Raw genomic sequence first — 18,696 nt, forward strand, 5'->3', positions numbered from 1 at the left:
TGTTGCTGGAATTTACTTAGATGGTCCCTAAAAGAATAACAACTTTATTTATTAAAATGAACGTTTTCCTCAAACCCAGCCCCCCAAACTCAAGCAGCAGCTGAAAGGAGTGAAACTGTATTAAAATTTACAAAGCACTCCACTATATACTGTAGACCTATGAACTTAGATCCTAATTAGTAATCCATGTTAGGAAAGAAAAAAACCTCAAATGAAATAATGAAAACATGAAAGACAAAAAATATGTATTTTTAGAAATATAAGTGGCATTAATGTCAGAAACAAGATGCATACACCAATATGGTAGCGACCAGATTTGCTAGGGTGGCAGCCCATCATTATAAAGAAAAAAAATTACATCAAAACCACTAAATAGGAGTTTTAAGCATGTAAGTACTCTTAATTCACATGGATTAACCATAGGCTTGAAGTTGCCTATATGTTTATATTTGTGTAGGATGAAGAGTTACTTTTTAACATCCATTGTTTCTATCCAATATGTTAAGCTGAATGGATGTATGAAGTATGTGCCAGTACTTTGTGCTACTCTCAAAGAACCTCTCAGAACACGGTGTTGCCATGAACACAAGTTACCTACAAAATCCAGTAACTCAGCTGCAGTTATGTCACAAAGTTTACCCCAGAAACTGCTTCCTTCCTCTGATTTTCTCTAACTTTCCATCTCTATACCTTCTGCCCATCACGGTTTCCCATTTCTATCCCAGACTTGGAGAGGTAACCAGAAGATTAATTTTAAGGATCTAGCCTGTCAAGGAACAAATTACATGTGTGGAACTGTACTATTTCCCACATACATTAATATTAAATTTTTAAAACCTATGAATCAGAGATGGCATCCATACTAAGCATGTTTTAAATCAGGTTGCTATTTTGTTTTAAAAAGCAGCTATGAAGAAACAGCATATTATTCTAACTCATGTTGTGCAAATAAATGGAAAAGGCAATCACAAATGAAAGAGGACTTGGTTAGTGATACACATATCTGGAACTAGGAAGGGCATTAGGGAACACTGCGCATACAGATTTATACTGGGAACCAGACAGAGTGCTTATACAGACCTCATACAAACCAAGAAAATCCAACCAAAAGCCTTTCTGTCAGTACTGAAAATTTTAAATTCTGTCACTTGCCTTTAGTTTTTAATGCACTGGTGATGACACATGACGTGTCCAAACCACACTCCACAACCACAGTGTTTTAGCTCACACTGCTTTTACCTGTCAAGATCCCCAATTCAGCCTCACATGCAGCATTCAGGATGGCATCATTTTCAATAAATCTGCCTTGGTTCCAGCCCTGACACCCCTGTCATTACAGCAGGTCACTTCCTGGCTGACATTTGACAAACAAGCAAACTGACACCATCATCTAGCAGCAAATGTTTCAGAAAAAGTATAAGCTTCTCATTAAAAAATGGTTCTCCTTGCTCCCACATCTGCTGAAGAAGCTGGCATTTCTTCTGAACATATTGCCACTAAAATCTTTATTATTATGGCCTTCTAGAAAGTTAACAGCTAGAGGCTTGATCCTGCAAGCACAGCTGGGCACACAGTTTGGCAGCATAAACAAAGCCATTGTCTTTGTATGATCAGACCCCATCCAGCACAATAACGTGGCAATTATATACACAGGTGAATCCATTCATTTGTAAGGCAGGAGATGGCATAAAGCATCTTCTAAAAGATAAGGAGCAAACATTCACAGCATTTTAATGCTGAAGAGCCCCATCTGACAAATGTGTCTTCTCTAATGTTTTCATCTTTCAACAAGGAGTTTTTGTCATTTTACCAGAAGCACCAATTCAAAAAATCTGTTCACAAAACTGACCCACTACCTTACAAACATTAAAAGGCTCCAAAGCAGAGTTGCATAAATAAATGCAAAGAAAACAAAATATTATCAGAGAGAACAAACTTACTACTTTGCAGACATTAAAATTCTAACCATGAGGCTTAATAGCTTTATGCTACCTTCTTCTACAAGCTGTGATAGAAATACTGACTGTGACAAAGGAAAATAAAATTTGCACAAGAGGAAGATTTTGAAAAATAACTTTGATAAAAAACAGCAAAAGGGGTACCTGCACATATGCAAGTCACCTGATCCAGACACCATATGAAAAGAATTATCTTTTGAGTGTGCTGCACCAATAATATCTTTCAAAAGTCCTGGTATCTGGAGAGGCACTGCAGTAAGGAATGTCAGATTTTATTTTTTATTTTTTTAAGATGAACGTCTGCCTTCTCCCTCAGGCTGTGGTCCTACTTTATGTTTCTACAGGCATGTCAGCACACATGTAAGCAGTTTTAGTGAAACCAAGGAATCTTTATGCAGTCAAACTCATTCCCTGCCTGTGGGACATGGTCTTTAGAGAGCAAACTACTGGGACAAGATATCATCTTCCTTCTGCTATTCCATAACACCCAGGACAGCCATGCAGTGCAGCTGTGCAGGCAACTAACACATGAAATTCCCCAGCCCTTTCTACTGGGGGATAATGAAATACAGCAGCAATAGTCTGCTGCTAAGAACACAGGAACCTCAATTCTGCAAACACTTCCACATGTGATTAATCCTGAATGAACGCTACTTAATTGGATTCCAGATAATAGAGTCTGAAGAAATCCTTACAGAAATACAAATTTACACCGGCTCAGATGGAAACTATGACATCTGGGCTGAAAACCAACAAGCAACAAGCAACTAATCAGTTTAAGAAAAAGATGACAAAAACATGCCACTACAGTAGGACACAGTGCCTGGCATGAGATACCTTGCTTAGATGCATTTCTTGCCAGGATCTGCCTCCCTCAGCACCTTCTTCCAGGTTCTGGAAGTGACATTTGGGACAGCAAGGTGGGAACCTTTGCAAATATTCAAAGATAGGCTCGTGGGTGTGTATGCAGAAACGTGCAGTCAGTTCCCTACACCCAGTGATTGTAAACCCAGCGACAACTGACTCACAGTCCTGGGTCTGTGAGAAATACGAGCTGCACGTAAACTGAAATTCAGCCTGCACAGGGAAAAGCACAACACAGCTGGGAAAAAGGATTGGCAATGTCAGAGAGAGAAAGCTGGAAGCAGCAGTACTACAGGAAGCCAATAGTGGACCACAAGTTACATTTGAATAACCAGTGTGCTGCAAAGGTCAAGGCACTCAGCAGCAATCCCACACACAAACACACGTCCTGCCAGCGTGGGCAGAGCCCCACAGGGTGCAAATGCACCTGGGAAAATGGTCCAGCCCTTGTGCAGGGCATGGATGGACAGGCTGGAGCATGTTAAATGAAGCTAAGGAAAAATACACGCATGCTTAGGGCAATGCACACACCAAAAGCAATCAGTGGGGCTGGTGGGATTGATTTAGTGTCCAGCAACCAATCCTATCCCAAGAAAGGAAGGAGGCTATAAATGGACAGCTTTGCTCTTCCTATGGGTGCCAAACACAGCCCTCCATGCCTGCTGGCTTTGGAGCACCCTCAGCCTGTGCCTGGCTGGTCTCTGCACAAGCAGAGGTAGGAAAGGGAAAAGCAAAACTCAAGAGGAGGAAGGAGACAAATCTCCTTTCGAGGTACAGCACTCTGCTTTCTGCCATCCCCTCATGCTGCTGTGTCAGGACAGACAACCCATGGCACCAGTGAGTCCAAACACTGCTCCAGGGCACCCCCTCCCCTGCTCCCACCCCAGGAGGACATCCACAATGCCATAGAAAAGGTGAACTGTAAGTGCCCCACAACCAAACATTTCCCAGAGGATTAAGCACAGGAGGAGCAGCAGGAGCTGCCTCCTAGTTACCAAACAACGGGTCAGAGACGAGGGTAACAGTCAGGGATGGAGACCTGGATTCTTGCTTTCTACATGGGGAAGAGATTCCAGATGAGGAAGATACACTGTCCTCCAAGAATTAAAAGAAAGGGTTGACAGTAACCCTCTGTGGAGGTGTGAATGCTGTCAAATATAAGTTTTGTGAAGCTGAAGAAAAACTAGTAACAAAGAGCTGCTTGGTTCCAATGACTTTGTATGCAAAACACATCAGCAGATCAAGGAAATAGCAGCAACTCCAGAATTGTTCTTTGCAACTATAGCTTTTGCTCCTCTCTTTGCACTTTCCTGCTTCTCCCACCTGGATTGCATCTTCAGACTGATGCTACACATCTCTGTAAGGTCATTCCCTCTGTTATTATTAAGTTTCAATATGTACTTATATTTAGTACATTCAGTAATGCAGTCTGATATGGGATTGATTCCCAGAAATGGTTTGCGTTATTGTGCAATTGTATCTTGAGCTCCCCCAGACTTAAAGTTTCTCTGCTCATTGCCTTTGGTGTAGTTTTACTCTTTGTATTTTAAGTGGCTTCATAGGTAGGTGCCTTCCAAGGCCCAGCAGGACAAAGTTCCTGACTTTAAAGGCTGACACACTGTTTCCTAGTTGACATCAGTGACACCACAGTGACATCTGTAAGGTCCTTGCAGCCTGGAATTTTTTTCCTTCTTCCCAGGCCCTATTTTGCTGCATGTAGGATGTTTTGTTAACTGATGGTCTTGAGGAAATTCTTTAGTGTATGATATTCCTTGCCCTGTTTTTCCTCTTTTGTTATATGATGTCTTCTATTCAAGCAGCCAAACCAGAGCTGGCAAACAGCCTCTCTCTAGGTTTTTTACACATTGCTGCAAGGCAAAATAAACAGTTGTTTCCAGTTTGCATTGTCGGGCTACAGATGTATGCTAATTAACCTTTCAAGCTGCTGATGGAAAGCTGAAAGAGATTTAAATGTACTTTTCTAAGGCAGAGACCAAAGTCTGTGGACACCTGTCCTTTCTAATGTAGGGCTCTGTGTGGCCCAGAGCAGAGGACATCATGTCCTCCCTTTATGTTGACTCTGAAGGCATTTTCAGATTTCAGCAGAGCTTTACAAAAGGCCAGGAGGCAGAGATAAAATCCCTCTGAAACTCAAGGACATTACGTGTCTTTTTGGAGAAACACTGATGCCAAGGATAATATTTGGGTTGACCTGAGACCACTTGAAGGATGGGGAACTTCAGACTGGGGCAATAGGAACTACTTCATAACATGGGAAGTTCATTGTTTTGTTAAGACGCTGCAGTATTGACTCAAATTTCTTACCTTCCTTCTGTTTTCTAAAGCCAAAACCCCACAAACAAACAAACAAAACCAATCCCCAAAGTCAGGTCTCATATACCCTTCAGGCAAAAGTATTATCAAACCTCTCATGTCAAACAGTCTGAGCAGAAGAAAGGAAAACGAAATGAATCTGCAGTTTATATCCAATTTCAGTATCAGGTTTAGAACTGGCTGCTGCACAAATGAATGAAACAATCTCAGATGTGCAAAGCCAGTACTGCAGAGACCTTCCCAGGAGGAGGAAGCAAGGATCTGTTTCCTTCTTTAAGTTTTAAAAGCTTTACCTCATGACACTGCCTTGTTTGCCAAATATTTCTTGGAATCTTTCAAATAATGGTTCATTCTCATTGCTCCATTGTGCTTCAGCCAAACCACAGGCTGTTGATGCTGCCTCTGCTGGAGCCCAGAGTCAGCTGATGCCCTGCCCATGTGCTCCTCGTGTGCTCTCAGATCTAATCTTTTCCAGGGGAGCATGTGCACAGGACAGGTGTGTGCACACACACACACATCCCTGGGGGCTGGGACCAGGGAGGGATGGCACAGGGGAAGCACTGACAAGTACCAGGGTACCTAAAGAACCAGCACAGTGCTGATGTTCAGCTAACTCCCAACACCTTCAGAAAGCCATTTCCACCTCCCCTTCCTGCCTGCTCCACACAGAACACTTCCCAGTGCTTGTTGCTGTATTTCCACTCAAACTGCAGTTTTCTGAGAGGCCTCGGGTGCCTCATTCTTCCTTATGCCTCTCAAGCCCACAGTGGAAAGGTTTTTGCTGCTCAGGCACCACCATTTGGAACAGTTAAAATGCCCAGCCTCTCCCCATTGTTATAATTTCTGCAGCGTTATCAGGAAGTCCTTTCTTCCATCCTCAAATGACAATTGTATATACTTACTGTCAGCAATCACTTGCTTACAAGATGTTTATTACCCTAAATGCAGGAAGACTTGCTAATGTGTTATTAGGAAAATTAGGAATTGGAAGAGTTAAGGCTGAAAACTCTGTCTTCATTTTGCTACCTACCAAAAGTTCATTCCAGTTGGGAATCCTAAAAGGTTCTTTACCCAATAAAAAAGAGATCTGTCACTTAATGAGGGGAAACTAATATTTCTCCTATCTTTTTGTAGTAGTAACATACAGACTGACTTAACAGGCCACAGATTTCACTGAAGGAGCACTATTCCTTCATCCAAAGGACATATCCAATGATTTCCATGAGATCAGTTGATGAAAATTATTCAGTGGCTTCAAAGTAACATGGAAAAGTATCTAACAAAAAATCTGTAGAGCATGGGTATGAAAAACTTTTTTGCTTATTGCCTCAAAACTTCTGAGACAACTGTCTTTACTCTGTGTTAGCTTATTTGGACTTAAAATTGTGACACTGCAGAAGATGTATTCATCTATTGTCATCTACACAAAAAGATCAGACTTGTACATTTGAGGCTAATTATTTAAACTAATTAAAGAGAAAAAAAACAGCAGAGAGATTTAAAGAACTGAATTTTAAAGATGCTTCCCCATACACCCCTGCCACGCTAACAACAAACATGGAACATCTTGGCCCCAAAATTATTTGTTTGTCAAACAAGAGCAAAGGTTTTACTGTAAGCTATGGTTCCACCTCATGCATAAAAATGATGACATTTTATACTACAATCCTCAGATTAAATCTTTTTAATTCACATTGAAAACTGATTGCAGGAAGATAGAAAAAGACCACCAGCTACTGAAGTTCCCTACTTTCCAAACAGTAGGAGAATTAATGCTTAACTCCTTGTTATTTTTGTTTCAGGAAATGAAGGAATCATTACTCAATGATCATTACTCAATGAACTGATTAAGTCACTCAAAATGCATTCACCTGTACTCTAGGATATGACCAGGTATCTGCAAATAAGTTTAAATGCTGTCTAAGCAACATGTGTCAACGTGGTGCAGAAGAACTAGAAAGCACAAACAATTCCATAAAGGACTCGTTGCCTTAAACGTGCTCTTCTCCCATGCACCAGAGCAGAAGTCAAGGAAGTGCTGCCTGAGGAAGCCACGACCTCACCGTCAGTGCCCAGGACAAGCCAGACCTTTGCAGGGATCAGCAAATCACGTCTCATCTCAGAAAGGAACAAACCTGCCAGGAGAAATGGCTTGCAGATCTCCGAGGACTGATGTATGAGTGAGGTACATAATTAAAGAGGGAGAGAGGCTGAAGAAGCTCTGAGTTGGTAAAGGAGAAGTCACAGGGGACTCATATTTAGTAACATGGCAAAAGTGAGATCATAAACCAGAGCAACCAAAAGAAAGAAAGGAGAAAAGCACATGGTGCAGGACTGGACAGGTCCCAAGTGGCCAAGGAGAAAAGCTCAAAAGACTGCAGACCAAATTTTGGCAGAAAAACACAGAAAAAGATCTGTTGTCTATTTTGATGGGCCCTTTGAAGTTTTCTGGATCTAATCTGATTTTTGCCTGTCATTCTTTGCCAAAAAAGATAAACCCTGCCAGGGAAAAACCCACCTTCCCTTATTCTCATATTAATACAAAAATAAATGGTCTGTTTTAAATATCAAACACTTAAAACACAGAACCTTTCTTCTATGATGTGTTGGAGAGTTCAATATTTGCAAGCTGTCATACTGGCCATTATAACAGACCAAAGTTGTTTCTGTACCTTGTACTTTATAAAATGATATCAGAATATAAGCCTTGGTCCTATTTCTGCAACTGCACCAAAATCAACCCTCTGGCTCCATCCATACTTCACTGAACTGGATGACAGAGGCTTATTTACTAAAATGTCTGCATATAGGGGTGTTCAAAATATATTTTTGAAATTGTTTCGCTGATACTGAAAGTTTTCTGTTACTCTGTAGCAGTAATTTCTTTTAACAATGTCTAACATTGTATTACATTATGATGCCACAGTGTTATGAGCCTTTCTAGGCTGTCATCTAACACAGTCTTTAGGCATAAGCTTACTTTTAAACCTTTCCCTTGAATGATTTCAGTTCATTCTTTCAGGTGCCTTACTTCCATGCCTTGTTGGAAGGGGGACGCAGTCAAGAATACTGAAAATACTGAGCTGAAAACTACCATGTAATCACTACATCCTGATGGCTCAGCCTGCCACTGACACTAGTTCCCATTAAAATGACAGCATTTACTATGTATTACTCTAAGCAATATACTGAACATTTCACATCCATTTGCAAATAATACATTGAAGTGCCCAAATCCCATTCTGCCATTGCTACTGGCAGCTGTTTTTTCACAGTGGCATTCATAAGAGTGGCATTTATTCATTGTTAGCTAAGTAGCAAATCTGGAGTTAAAGTATGTGTTAATTCAGAATAGAAATAAAGGAACTGGTCAAGACAAAGAGCAAATGGGAACTTCACCTTACAAGATGGCAAATACACCTTCAAAATTGTGACACCAACACTTTAAAGGCTGTGTTCTTCTCCCAGCACAACGTGTTCTAAACAGCTTTAAACATTCATCTGTTTTACATTAAAATACATTGTCTTACCTGCTTGGGTCTCTTGTATTATCCCAAATAAACTTTGCCATCCCTACACAAACTCCTGCTGCTTATCCAAACACAGTTCTTGTCTTCCCAGCTGCACAATCCTAGACTTCTGTTCAATAATGGCATCAGCCATTTATTTGGGCATGTTCTTATTTTATTGAGGTCATTCCAGACTTTTTCTCTGCTCTCTACAGTTGCATTAACAGCTTCCTTCCTATTTTTAAATCAGTAGCTAATTTCAGCAACTAAGTGCCTATTGTTTCTTCAGGGTCACTCATAAAACAAACACCATTATTGATCTTTCTGAATCTACCACTAGTTTTCCCTTTTATCTCATCTGAGTGACTATTCAAGGGGCAATTTCTCAATAAACCAGGACATTTATCCTAGATAAACTAGGGTATCTGAAGGAAGAGATTTTTCTGTCCATGTGTGGTAATACAGCTCCTATCACAGCAGCATCAAAGAAACTCATAAACCTTAGGGATTTTGTCTCCACAACACCTTTTTAAAGGGACAAGAGTTGTTAACTGTCTTTTACAAACAAGGAAGTGAGACACAGGAGGATTTAGTGCTTCAAAGGCAAAGACCACTCATCAAATGTACAACAAATTAAATTCCTATTTTCTACATTTTAACCACAATGGCATCTTCCCTCTATTTTTGCATGCTCTCTGCATACACAGTTGTTTACTTGTTGGATTGGTGACCTGGCCGGTTTGTATTTATTCTGCATTTTTGAGGAGCATCTGAAGATAACAGACATCACAGACAAAGATAAAAACTACATTAACCAAACTGTATTTCCTTTACCATTATTATTAAAGTTCAATACAATTCTAAACCCATTTGTTGTCCTCCAGTCAAGCTAAAGGAAATTTTGGCTTTGCACAAGAAAATGTGATACCAAAAAGCAAAGCAGCCCTTCCAGGTAATAAGACCTAAGTGACCTCTTTTCAGTCATCAGGTATCTGATCATTATTGTTTTGGCCAAGTGTGGCAAATCCAGTCCTTCTCAAATGAATTTTAGACCAATCCACAAAGAAACATTAAATGCAATTTGACTGCTAGAGCACTCCATCAATTATAAGACACAATTTTCCAATGGTGCCCTGGCATTTCATCACTATTTTGCCACTTTCTGCATCTTTTCCTCTCTTTACTCATAGGGATGGTTTGTCAGGTTTGTTATTACTGATGACTGGATCAACACAGCTCCAAAGAGAGGGGTGGGAGGCTGAGGTAGGAGCTGAGAGGGTTTGTCTGCAGTGCTGTGGCACGTGGAGCTGGCTGAGCCCACAGGCACCATCTCTGGGAGGGACAGGAGTCACTGAGCTGGGGCAGGTCTGCATCCTGCTGCTGGAGCCTCCGGGATCTGAGCAACCTCCTCTGCACGACACTACCCATGTGCACAAAAATGCACGGCTGACTCTGAGCCAGGTCAGTAATGTCTGTGTTTCATTAAAGGGCAGGCAGATCACTTCTGTCCTGCTCCAACACTTCACAGGTTTATTAAACACTGTTTAAGAAGTTTGTCCCCAGACAGGAAATTCGTGCCAAAGGTCTCATTGATGCCAAACACCACTTGGTAGGGGCAGTAACACTGCCATTTAAATGTATTGTTACTCACATTACTAAAGCTACTATATTAGCATGAAATATAGAAGTTTTTATGAGAATACAAAGATCAAACACACTAATTGCATAATGAAAAGAGAAGTAGCTAGCAACCACTCAAGGATCTGGAAGAAAGTGAATCCCCTGGATAAAAGGCATTCAGTTAATCAGAAGTATCTGAGTTGCATTCTCAACTCAAACAGTTCTTTGCTCTTATTTGTATGCCATAATGTCTTCTGAGAAGCAAAATAAAGACTAATGTTCTCACTAGGTTTTGCCTTCATTGAAGAAAGTGTGCATCAGGCAAAACTTGGCAACCAAGATGATGAAAAGTCCTAGCAAAGATCGCATGAACGGTAATTTTAACTTGGTTCAGGCAGACATCAGCCTGATCTACCATGAAGTTGGATGTAAAGGCATCACAAGTCACAGGAGCACATTCTGGGCACACTCTGCTGAGCCAACACCCAGCACTAATGCCCCTCTCTCCTGACAGCTCTCTTCCTACCTGGTGGTAGATTCTGGGCTTCTACCTCTACTTGCTAAGTCATGTTAAAACTAGAGACTGCTTTGTCTTCACTTGAACTTTACATCCTGTTAGTCTGCACAAAGGAAGTGAGTTCTGTGAACAGCACATCTATTTTTTTCCTAGTCAAGATGTACTTTGTTGGATATTATTGCCATTCAGGTGCCTATTTAGTAAGCCAGTCAAAAGCTATGACCAGCTGCATAGCATATAATGATTTTTTGAAAGGAAAGAAAATGCCATTAAAACAAAAGGCCCTGTTCTGCTTCTGAGTAAACAAATGGGAGTTTTACAAAGGCTCAAAAAGGAAAGGGATTAACATGCTTCAACGTGGTAATGGTCTCAACTGTTCACATTAAAATTTTCACAGTAAATTAAACCATGACAGAGGTAGGAAAGAAGTCAATTTTCAGTGGCTCATGCTGTTCTGCTGACATAAATTGCCATTTTTTAGGTAGTATATCCACCAACCTGTATAATGATAGAATTACAAAACCACAACCCGTTGTTGATTATGTTCGGCCTTTTGCATGCTAATTTTAGCCTGCTCTGCCAAAATAATTGCATGCACCACCTCATTACCAGGCTTCTGGATATTTAGAACCCTATTGCTATTCTTTTTTCACCGACCTTTGCTTAAGCCTGCTGTGTTGGCCTTCCCTCCTTGTACGGTGTCTGCTGCTCAACAACACTTGTGCTTCCCAGCTCTGCCCAGGACACCTTTCCAGCACTTACACCCATCCTTTCCCAGGGCTGTCTTGCCAAGGCTAATGCTAAATGCTGTCCATCTCTACCCTGCTCATCCATGTTCCCCTGCAGGTTGCACACAACTCTTCACTATCTTTACGCTCTTTACAGTCTACAAAGCACAGCAACTTTGCTTGACGGGCGAATGATGGCATGAAGCACTACCCAATCATCCCAGCAAGGCCGGGGAAGACAAGTAAATACAGACTCACTGGTTGATGCCTGCCAAGAGTTCCCACAACACGTGTTCCTCAGTGAGTTTACACAACAGTGACCAAAGAGGAGGGAAAGGACAGGCCACGCAAGTGTGCCAGCACCAGACCCCCCATGGAAAGCTGTGCCCTGCGTTATTGTAGCAGCACCAGAAATGGATGTTCAAGTACAATCAGCGCTTATCTGACCGTCAAATGACCACGGTGCCTTTGCATCTCAGTTGTATCAAGGCAGTGTAAAACAAAAAATGACAAAGGCCTGTGAAAGAAAGTCAACCCAGCAAAGGGCAAGGTGCGGGAGACCCAAAAAGCCTGGCGGGGCTGGGGGCTGCCACAGAGCCAGACCCGATTCGCCTCACCAGCCTCCCCGCCGCCCGGGGCACACGCACAGCCCGGCCCCGGGCCTCGCCCCCTGCAGACCTGCCCCTGCCCGGGCCGTGCCGCTTCCCGCGGGTGCCGGGCCCGGCCCGCAGCGCTGTCCCGGCCGGTCCCCGGGCCGCGGGCCCGGGCGCGGCCGCGCTGCCCCGCCTCGCCCTGCCCGGGCCGCGGGTCCCTGCGCCTCCCGGGGGAGCCGGGGGCCGGGGCGAGGGAGGGCGCATAATAAACAGCATCGTTTTCATGCAGGCAGGGCTGCCGGCTCCCCAAGCCTCCTCCCCGCGATAACAACCCAGGTACAGCCCGCGCTCGCCCCCCTCCCTCCCCCTTCCTCCTCCTCCTCCTCCTCCACCTCCTCCTCCTCCTCCTCCCGGGGGGCCGGGGAGAAATCTACAGATCAAAGAAAAGATGCACAATAATAGCGGGGTGGGCTCGCACCGCGGCCCCCCGTCCGGCGGGGCCGGAGCCGGGGCCTCCGGCGGCTCCCGGCCGCGGCCCGGCCGCTGCCCGCCCGGCCGCGGGGCGATGGGGGCGGCGGCGCGGGGCCGGGCGCCCCCGCCGCGGTACTCACCCGGGCCGGCCAGTGCGGGTACCCCTTCATTTTGGCGAACACCAGGTCTCCAGCCTTGTATTCTCGGGGCCGCGGACGAGCCATCGGGAGCCGCCGCGGGAGCCGCCGTGTGTCCCCCCGCCCTCCCGCACGCCGCCCCGGGGGCAGCCGGGCGAGCCCCCGCGGGGTGCGATGCGCCCGGGCACGGGGCGCAGCCGGGAGCGGGGCCGGGCCGCGGGCGATCCCCGATCTCTCTCCGGCGGCGGCGGCGGCGGCGGCAGGAGGAGATGGGGTGTGTGTGTGAGTGTGTGTGTGAGTGTGTGTGCGTGTGTCTGTGTGTGTGAGTGTGTACGCGGGGGAGGGGGAGGCCTTGGACACAACCCCAGCAGCCCCCGGTACCAGGGAGCGGGCTGGCCGGGCGGGGGCGGCCGGGGAGCCCTCGCCCCGCGGCGGCGGCGGGCGCGGCGCTGCCCGCGGCCCCCCCGTGCGCGCTGGGCTACGCCGCCCGCGCCGCCCGCTCCATCCCCGCCGCAGCCGCCGCGGCCCCGGGAATATGGAGCCGTCTCCGACGAATTACTCCTCGGGCAGCGACCGAAAACAGGATCTTCTTATCCCCCCCCACCACCACCCCGCCCGCGCCTCCCCCCGCGCTTTCCCTTCCTGTTATTTTCTAGGTACACAGATCGGTTTCTATGAAAATAGGAGAGCAGAGAGCGCTCCAGTCCCGCCCGGCCCTCCCTTCCCCGCTGAAGCATGACATGGTTCTTTATGCGCGCCCGACATGGAGGCAGGGCGGCGAGGAGAAGCCGGCCGCCGTTGGCAGCAGCATTCCCGCTCCCCCGGCCAAAGGCGCCCGGCCCTGGGGCCTGGGAGTGCCCTGGCCCCGCTGTCACGGAGGCCCAGGCCCAGCAAGGACCGGCTCCTCCGGGTACCTGCACACCCATCCCGAGCCCTCCCCATGCCAAGCAGCCTGAGCAGAACCTAGGCAACGGCCTGGCTCCTGAGAACAAGGCTGTCCCAATTTCTGTACCCAGCGTCTTCACTGCCAGACCCTCCACCTGCCTTCTCAGCTTACAGCTAAAACCCACATCCACCCAGCCATGGACCTCGGAGCTGCACAATGGTGACATCCCCTTGCAGGGTGTTTGGGATCTCTTGCTTGCCAGGTGATGCCAGTTTTTCCCTGTGGAAGGGAAGCCCGGGTAACTCACAAATCCCAGATACTGCTGCTTTTACCATAATGTTATCAGTTCAGCTGTAATGTTCAAACATCAATTATTATTGACATTTATTATACTCAAGTACCTTATCTAGTAAAACTAGATAGGCAACTGCTAGGTGGGTCACAAGCAGCAAAGTTTAGGAAAGGTTTTTCTGCAGGTCTGGCTGAAACTCTAGCAATAGGTTCCCCAACCACTCCCACATTTAAGATGGCAACTGTCCTCTTTGGGTTTAGGGAGACAGCTCTGGCTGATACTCCTGACTCCCAAGGAAAGCACCTGGCCACAGGCAGTTCGTGCTGATGAAGAAGGAAATAGATGGCTGAGGACTGTGGGGTCACATTTTGGGGAGGGAGTAGATGGACCACAGAGAGCACTTCCAGTCTGCAATGGCTGGTAATGGTAGAAGAATAAGAAAAATAAATGCTCCTTCTAGCACCTGTTCCTGGGCTGGCACAGGACCAAGAAGACTTGCTTTTTATGGTAGCCCCAGATGTGGCTCTGGAGCCCAAATGCTGCTGTTGCTAGTATGTAAGTCAAGAAAGTTTTCACTCTGGGTCATAAAAAAGGATAAGCACTTCACTGCTGGTGGAAGCACTGCTGTAAAAACCCAGGTATCAGTAGCAGACTAATAATGGAAGAAGAATTCCAAAAAGCTGGATAAACATTTAGATAATTAGCCTGCACTGTGCTCACTGCTGTTACCTGTTCTGAAGTACTGATACATCTGGCCAAACAGCTCACTTTCACTTTCACATCAAATAGGATTTTGTATCCTCTTAAATTGATACCTAATTCCCTTCAGAAAAATGTAATATAAAGTCTCTGAGTATAGGAGCTGGGCACTCTGATCTGACTCTCTCCAGAATAATCCTATGTGGTGTCTTACACAGGATTACCTCCCCAAACCAGCCTTCCCTCCAGAACTCTTACTAGAGAGGTGGAGCTGCCTTTTTTTAGCAAATGCCTTTAATGCATTGTTTGCTTTTCATCTCAGATATGAATAGCTCTTTCTAGTAACTTATTTAGTGACCTTAAATCAGAAAGGAGCAGGATGTGTGCCAGTTAGTTGCAAAAGGAAACTCTACACTTTATGTACACACCCAAACAAAAATGTACTGCTAATGTCAAAATAGCAACATTTGAAGTGACTAGATACAGAACTGAAACATCTCATGGCAATGTGCACATTTGCATTTCCTTTTGTCCCAACATCGGTGTTTGCAGAAAATGCAGTGAATGGTTTCTAGTCTGCAGTGAAGATAATCACTGAGAGCTCCAAAGAAAACTCATCCCACGGACATGCACGGATGCAGGCTCTCTTTTCCTCGTGAATAGACTGCAAAGGAGTTGCTAAGGTAAGAACTCTGTTCAGGTTTGGCCAGCTGAAAACTCTTAAAACATTCTGCAGATAGTTCCTCCATCAAGCTATGGTTAAGATGATGGGGAAAAGATGGAGAAGAAAACAGCTAATTTCCTTGCTGACAAATGAAAATCCAAATCCACACATTAAGAGGAAAGTAAAGAACATTGGCACAAAACACAAAGGAGTTTGGTAGTGTGCCTAACCCCCTCAGCCACTCATCACAGCACACAAAGCCTGAGATCTCCTGCTGGCTCACCTGTATTCTGTTCCTTTCTCTTCCCTTACAAAGGGGAGTTCATCTACTCCTTCCATACGGAAGTGGAAAAGAGGAGGGATGAGAGTTTCTTCCAAACACTTCAAGAGCAGTTTCAGATCATAACAGGGAGTGGAGGGGTGCAGAGGCTTGCTGATAGATGCACTGCATATACATAGGGCAGGTCCTAAGTCTACAGAAGCCAAGAGCTGTGTCTGCTTTGGGCACAAAGATCAGCAGGTCACAGAGGCAGCACAGCCATGTCCTTACAGAGCAAGGGAGGGATGCAGGGATGGGTGTCTCCTTCTTCCTAAACTGCCCAGCATGATCATACCAAGTTCTCTCTCACTTCTCCCCCTGCCAGCCAGGTGCTCTACTCCCAGAGCAGGGCAGCATATACGATTGTGAGCAGGGGAGATGGTAATGACAAGGGCCCAGCAGGATCAGGAGGGAGGTGGCAGGGCCAGCACATGGTCAGCAGTGAAACCCTGAGTCAGCCAGGACAGATGGAGTCTGAGATAACTGCTCTGAAGTCATTACCACACTACTAAATTTTGCTTTCCCAATAATTCCCAGAAAACAGTGTTCTTAAGCTACTGAGAAGCTTTCAGTTAGTTCTGATCATTTTTCCCCAATTCATATGAGGAAAAGAAGAACTACACACTCCTGGTTGAAAACTTTTATAGTAAAAGGATTTCATTGATTTCAAAGTGTAGATCAATCTCTAAGAAGAGACCATGTGGACAAAAAAGGCCTAATTTCAAAAAACCTTCCAAAGTCCTGAATAAATTTTTAAACACACTTAAGTTTTGCATTAAATACTCCATGATCATGGTTTTGCACACACCTGTTTGCATGCAGACAGTCTGGAATGGGAATCCTGTTCATGCTGGTATCTTGCACTTGCTATTTTTTTGAGAAGCTGTCTATATTGTGTCTCTTGAAGCCATGTGGATTATTACATTTGTCTCTAACATTCTGTCCCTGGCCACCTTACAATTTTTGCTTTCCCTGCTGAAATCTCTTCTGAGATCAGACTGAAAGTGCTCTTCAGCATGGCCACCTGTACAATCAACTTTACTGTCAGATAATGAAATAAAACTATTTATTTTTACTTACCTACCTATAGGTACAATTTTCTTCCCTTCTGCATTTTCTTTTCCTGTATGTAAAAATGTGTCAGTAATGATAACTGTTATTAGTATTTTGCCTATGACCACAGTGCTTTCTGCTTAATAGAAAATTGTTCTGAATCACAACTGAGCCATTCCCCTGTGCAAGACATGTCTGAGAGCTCTGTCTGAAATCACAGAGCTACTTCATGTGAGGCAGAAAGAGACCATGATGGTTTATGTCCATCCCAACATGCATAGAAAGGCACTTACCATGCCCATTAGGATATTCCTAATTACTGGAGATAAGAAGCTCACCAGGGGATCTCAAGCTTTCTCTTTAATAAGCTTAGAAGGGAGAAGGGTGTGTATCATAGCTGGAGCAAGTTATCTATACCCAGTTTCATGAATCTTCTTATGTTACACACTCCTAATCATATTAAATTAGACAATCTTTAAGGTGATTGCTTTACATGTTGCAGAGGTGTGAACACATATCCTAGAGGCAGAAGAGATAGAAGCACTTCAGTTAAAATTAACTTTCTCTCTGACTGGGAGTTTTCACTCCTAGGTGGAAAGGTTTGTATGGGATGGAAATATTAGCAAGTATGCATTGCTGCCATTCCTTGTTCTCTACAGGCATTTAAACTAAAGCTACTGCAGGCAAAAGATGCCTACAGTCAGTGCTGCTTAACATGTTCCAACTCAAACCTCTGTTTCTAGTTTCTTGCACATCTTTCATAATTTAACCATTAGAACTGAAAAACAAATAGAAACTCTTCTGACAATGACAGTAAAAGAAATAATTGTAAAATTACCAAATTTCCAGGTACCATATAAACATAGCTGAGTTTCAAGTGTCTGAAAAGCATTTGTACACACTCAACAGGGATTAATAAACAAGCCTCATGTTCTGTCTGGACTAAACATGCTCTAGGCTAAAGTGAATGTGATTCAGCTCATGCTGGAGATGACTGTGGAAGCAAAGCTCATGAGAGGAAAAAATGGCTCCCTGTGAGAGAACTGGGAAAAGCTGGAAGGGAAGCAGGAACTAAAGCCTGGAAAGGATGTAAGAAAAGCAGAAAGGGATTAAGAAAGAGGTAAAAACAGACGTGTATAAGAACACAAAGATTTCAGAGTATCTTAGTATAAATCAAGAAAACCTGCACATTGTCTAACAAAATTCTGTAGCCCAGTACATCTCATTCCCTGCTGACAAGATCTCCATGCAAAGACTAATAACCTGTCACTGTGCTGTCAGTTAGCTCATCAGCTTACGTGGAAATCCACACTCAATTCAAAGGTATTGGACTCTATGACCTACCAATCTCTTCAGTGTAACCAGCCTGAGATTTTCTGTGGGGGGGAAATAAAAACAAATCTGAAGGAAATTTTTAAAGATTGTATCACAAACCTTTCCAGCAACCTGAGTATTTCACAACATTAACTACCTGACTTTGCAACTTCACTGTTTGAAATTTCTCTGTGTCATGTGAAATGTTTTAGCAGCCATTTATTAAGAAACACTCATAAAAATATAGTACTTCCAAAAACATTACGCATGCTATGAAGATTATCTTGATGGACAGAAGTTGCATAATTTACTTTGCCGTTCCCATAATTTTATGTGTTTGTTATAGATGTCATTCATTATAGTGAAACTAGTGACTCTCATTTCCATTTGATTGCTAATCTATAAAATGCTTCTTCAAATAACCAGGTGAGAAACTCCACCTCTAAAGCTATAAAGCCATAATACCTAAGAAAGAAAACCTGCAACAGATATTTCTCCTCTGGACAAATATTTTAGATGTGCCGTCTAAAGTCTCAGAGATTTATTGGGTGTGGAGTATGTTGAGAGTTGACAAGAACAATAAATTTAGTGCCAGATTCGTGACACTTACCCCATCGTAGTTTCCCCTCATAAATACTGGAGAAAAGGATTTCTCTCACATGCCCTCTGGTACATTCATCAAAATGCCTTTTGAAATGTGCATTAATGAATAATTACATCCCAACATGGACAACAGAA

At 44.1% G+C, this 18,696-nt stretch overlaps 1 protein-coding gene across 1 annotated transcript in view; it reads right to left on the reverse strand.

Annotated features, from left to right (window-relative positions):
* HDGFL3 (HDGF like 3) overlaps positions 1–13,252 on the reverse strand; it is a 36,735-nt gene extending 23,483 nt beyond the window's left edge. The window contains exon 1 of the mRNA XM_064389095.1: positions 12,735–13,252. Coding sequence (XP_064245165.1) covers positions 12,735–12,818 — 84 coding nt within the window. The 5' untranslated portion in view covers positions 12,819–13,252. The remainder of the gene's footprint in view (positions 1–12,734) is intronic.
* Between the last annotated feature and the right edge of the window lie 5,444 nt (positions 13,253–18,696).

Source organism: Passer domesticus, chromosome 14, assembly GCF_036417665.1.
Source record: "Passer domesticus isolate bPasDom1 chromosome 14, bPasDom1.hap1, whole genome shotgun sequence".
NCBI lineage: Eukaryota > Metazoa > Chordata > Aves > Passeriformes > Passeridae > Passer > Passer domesticus.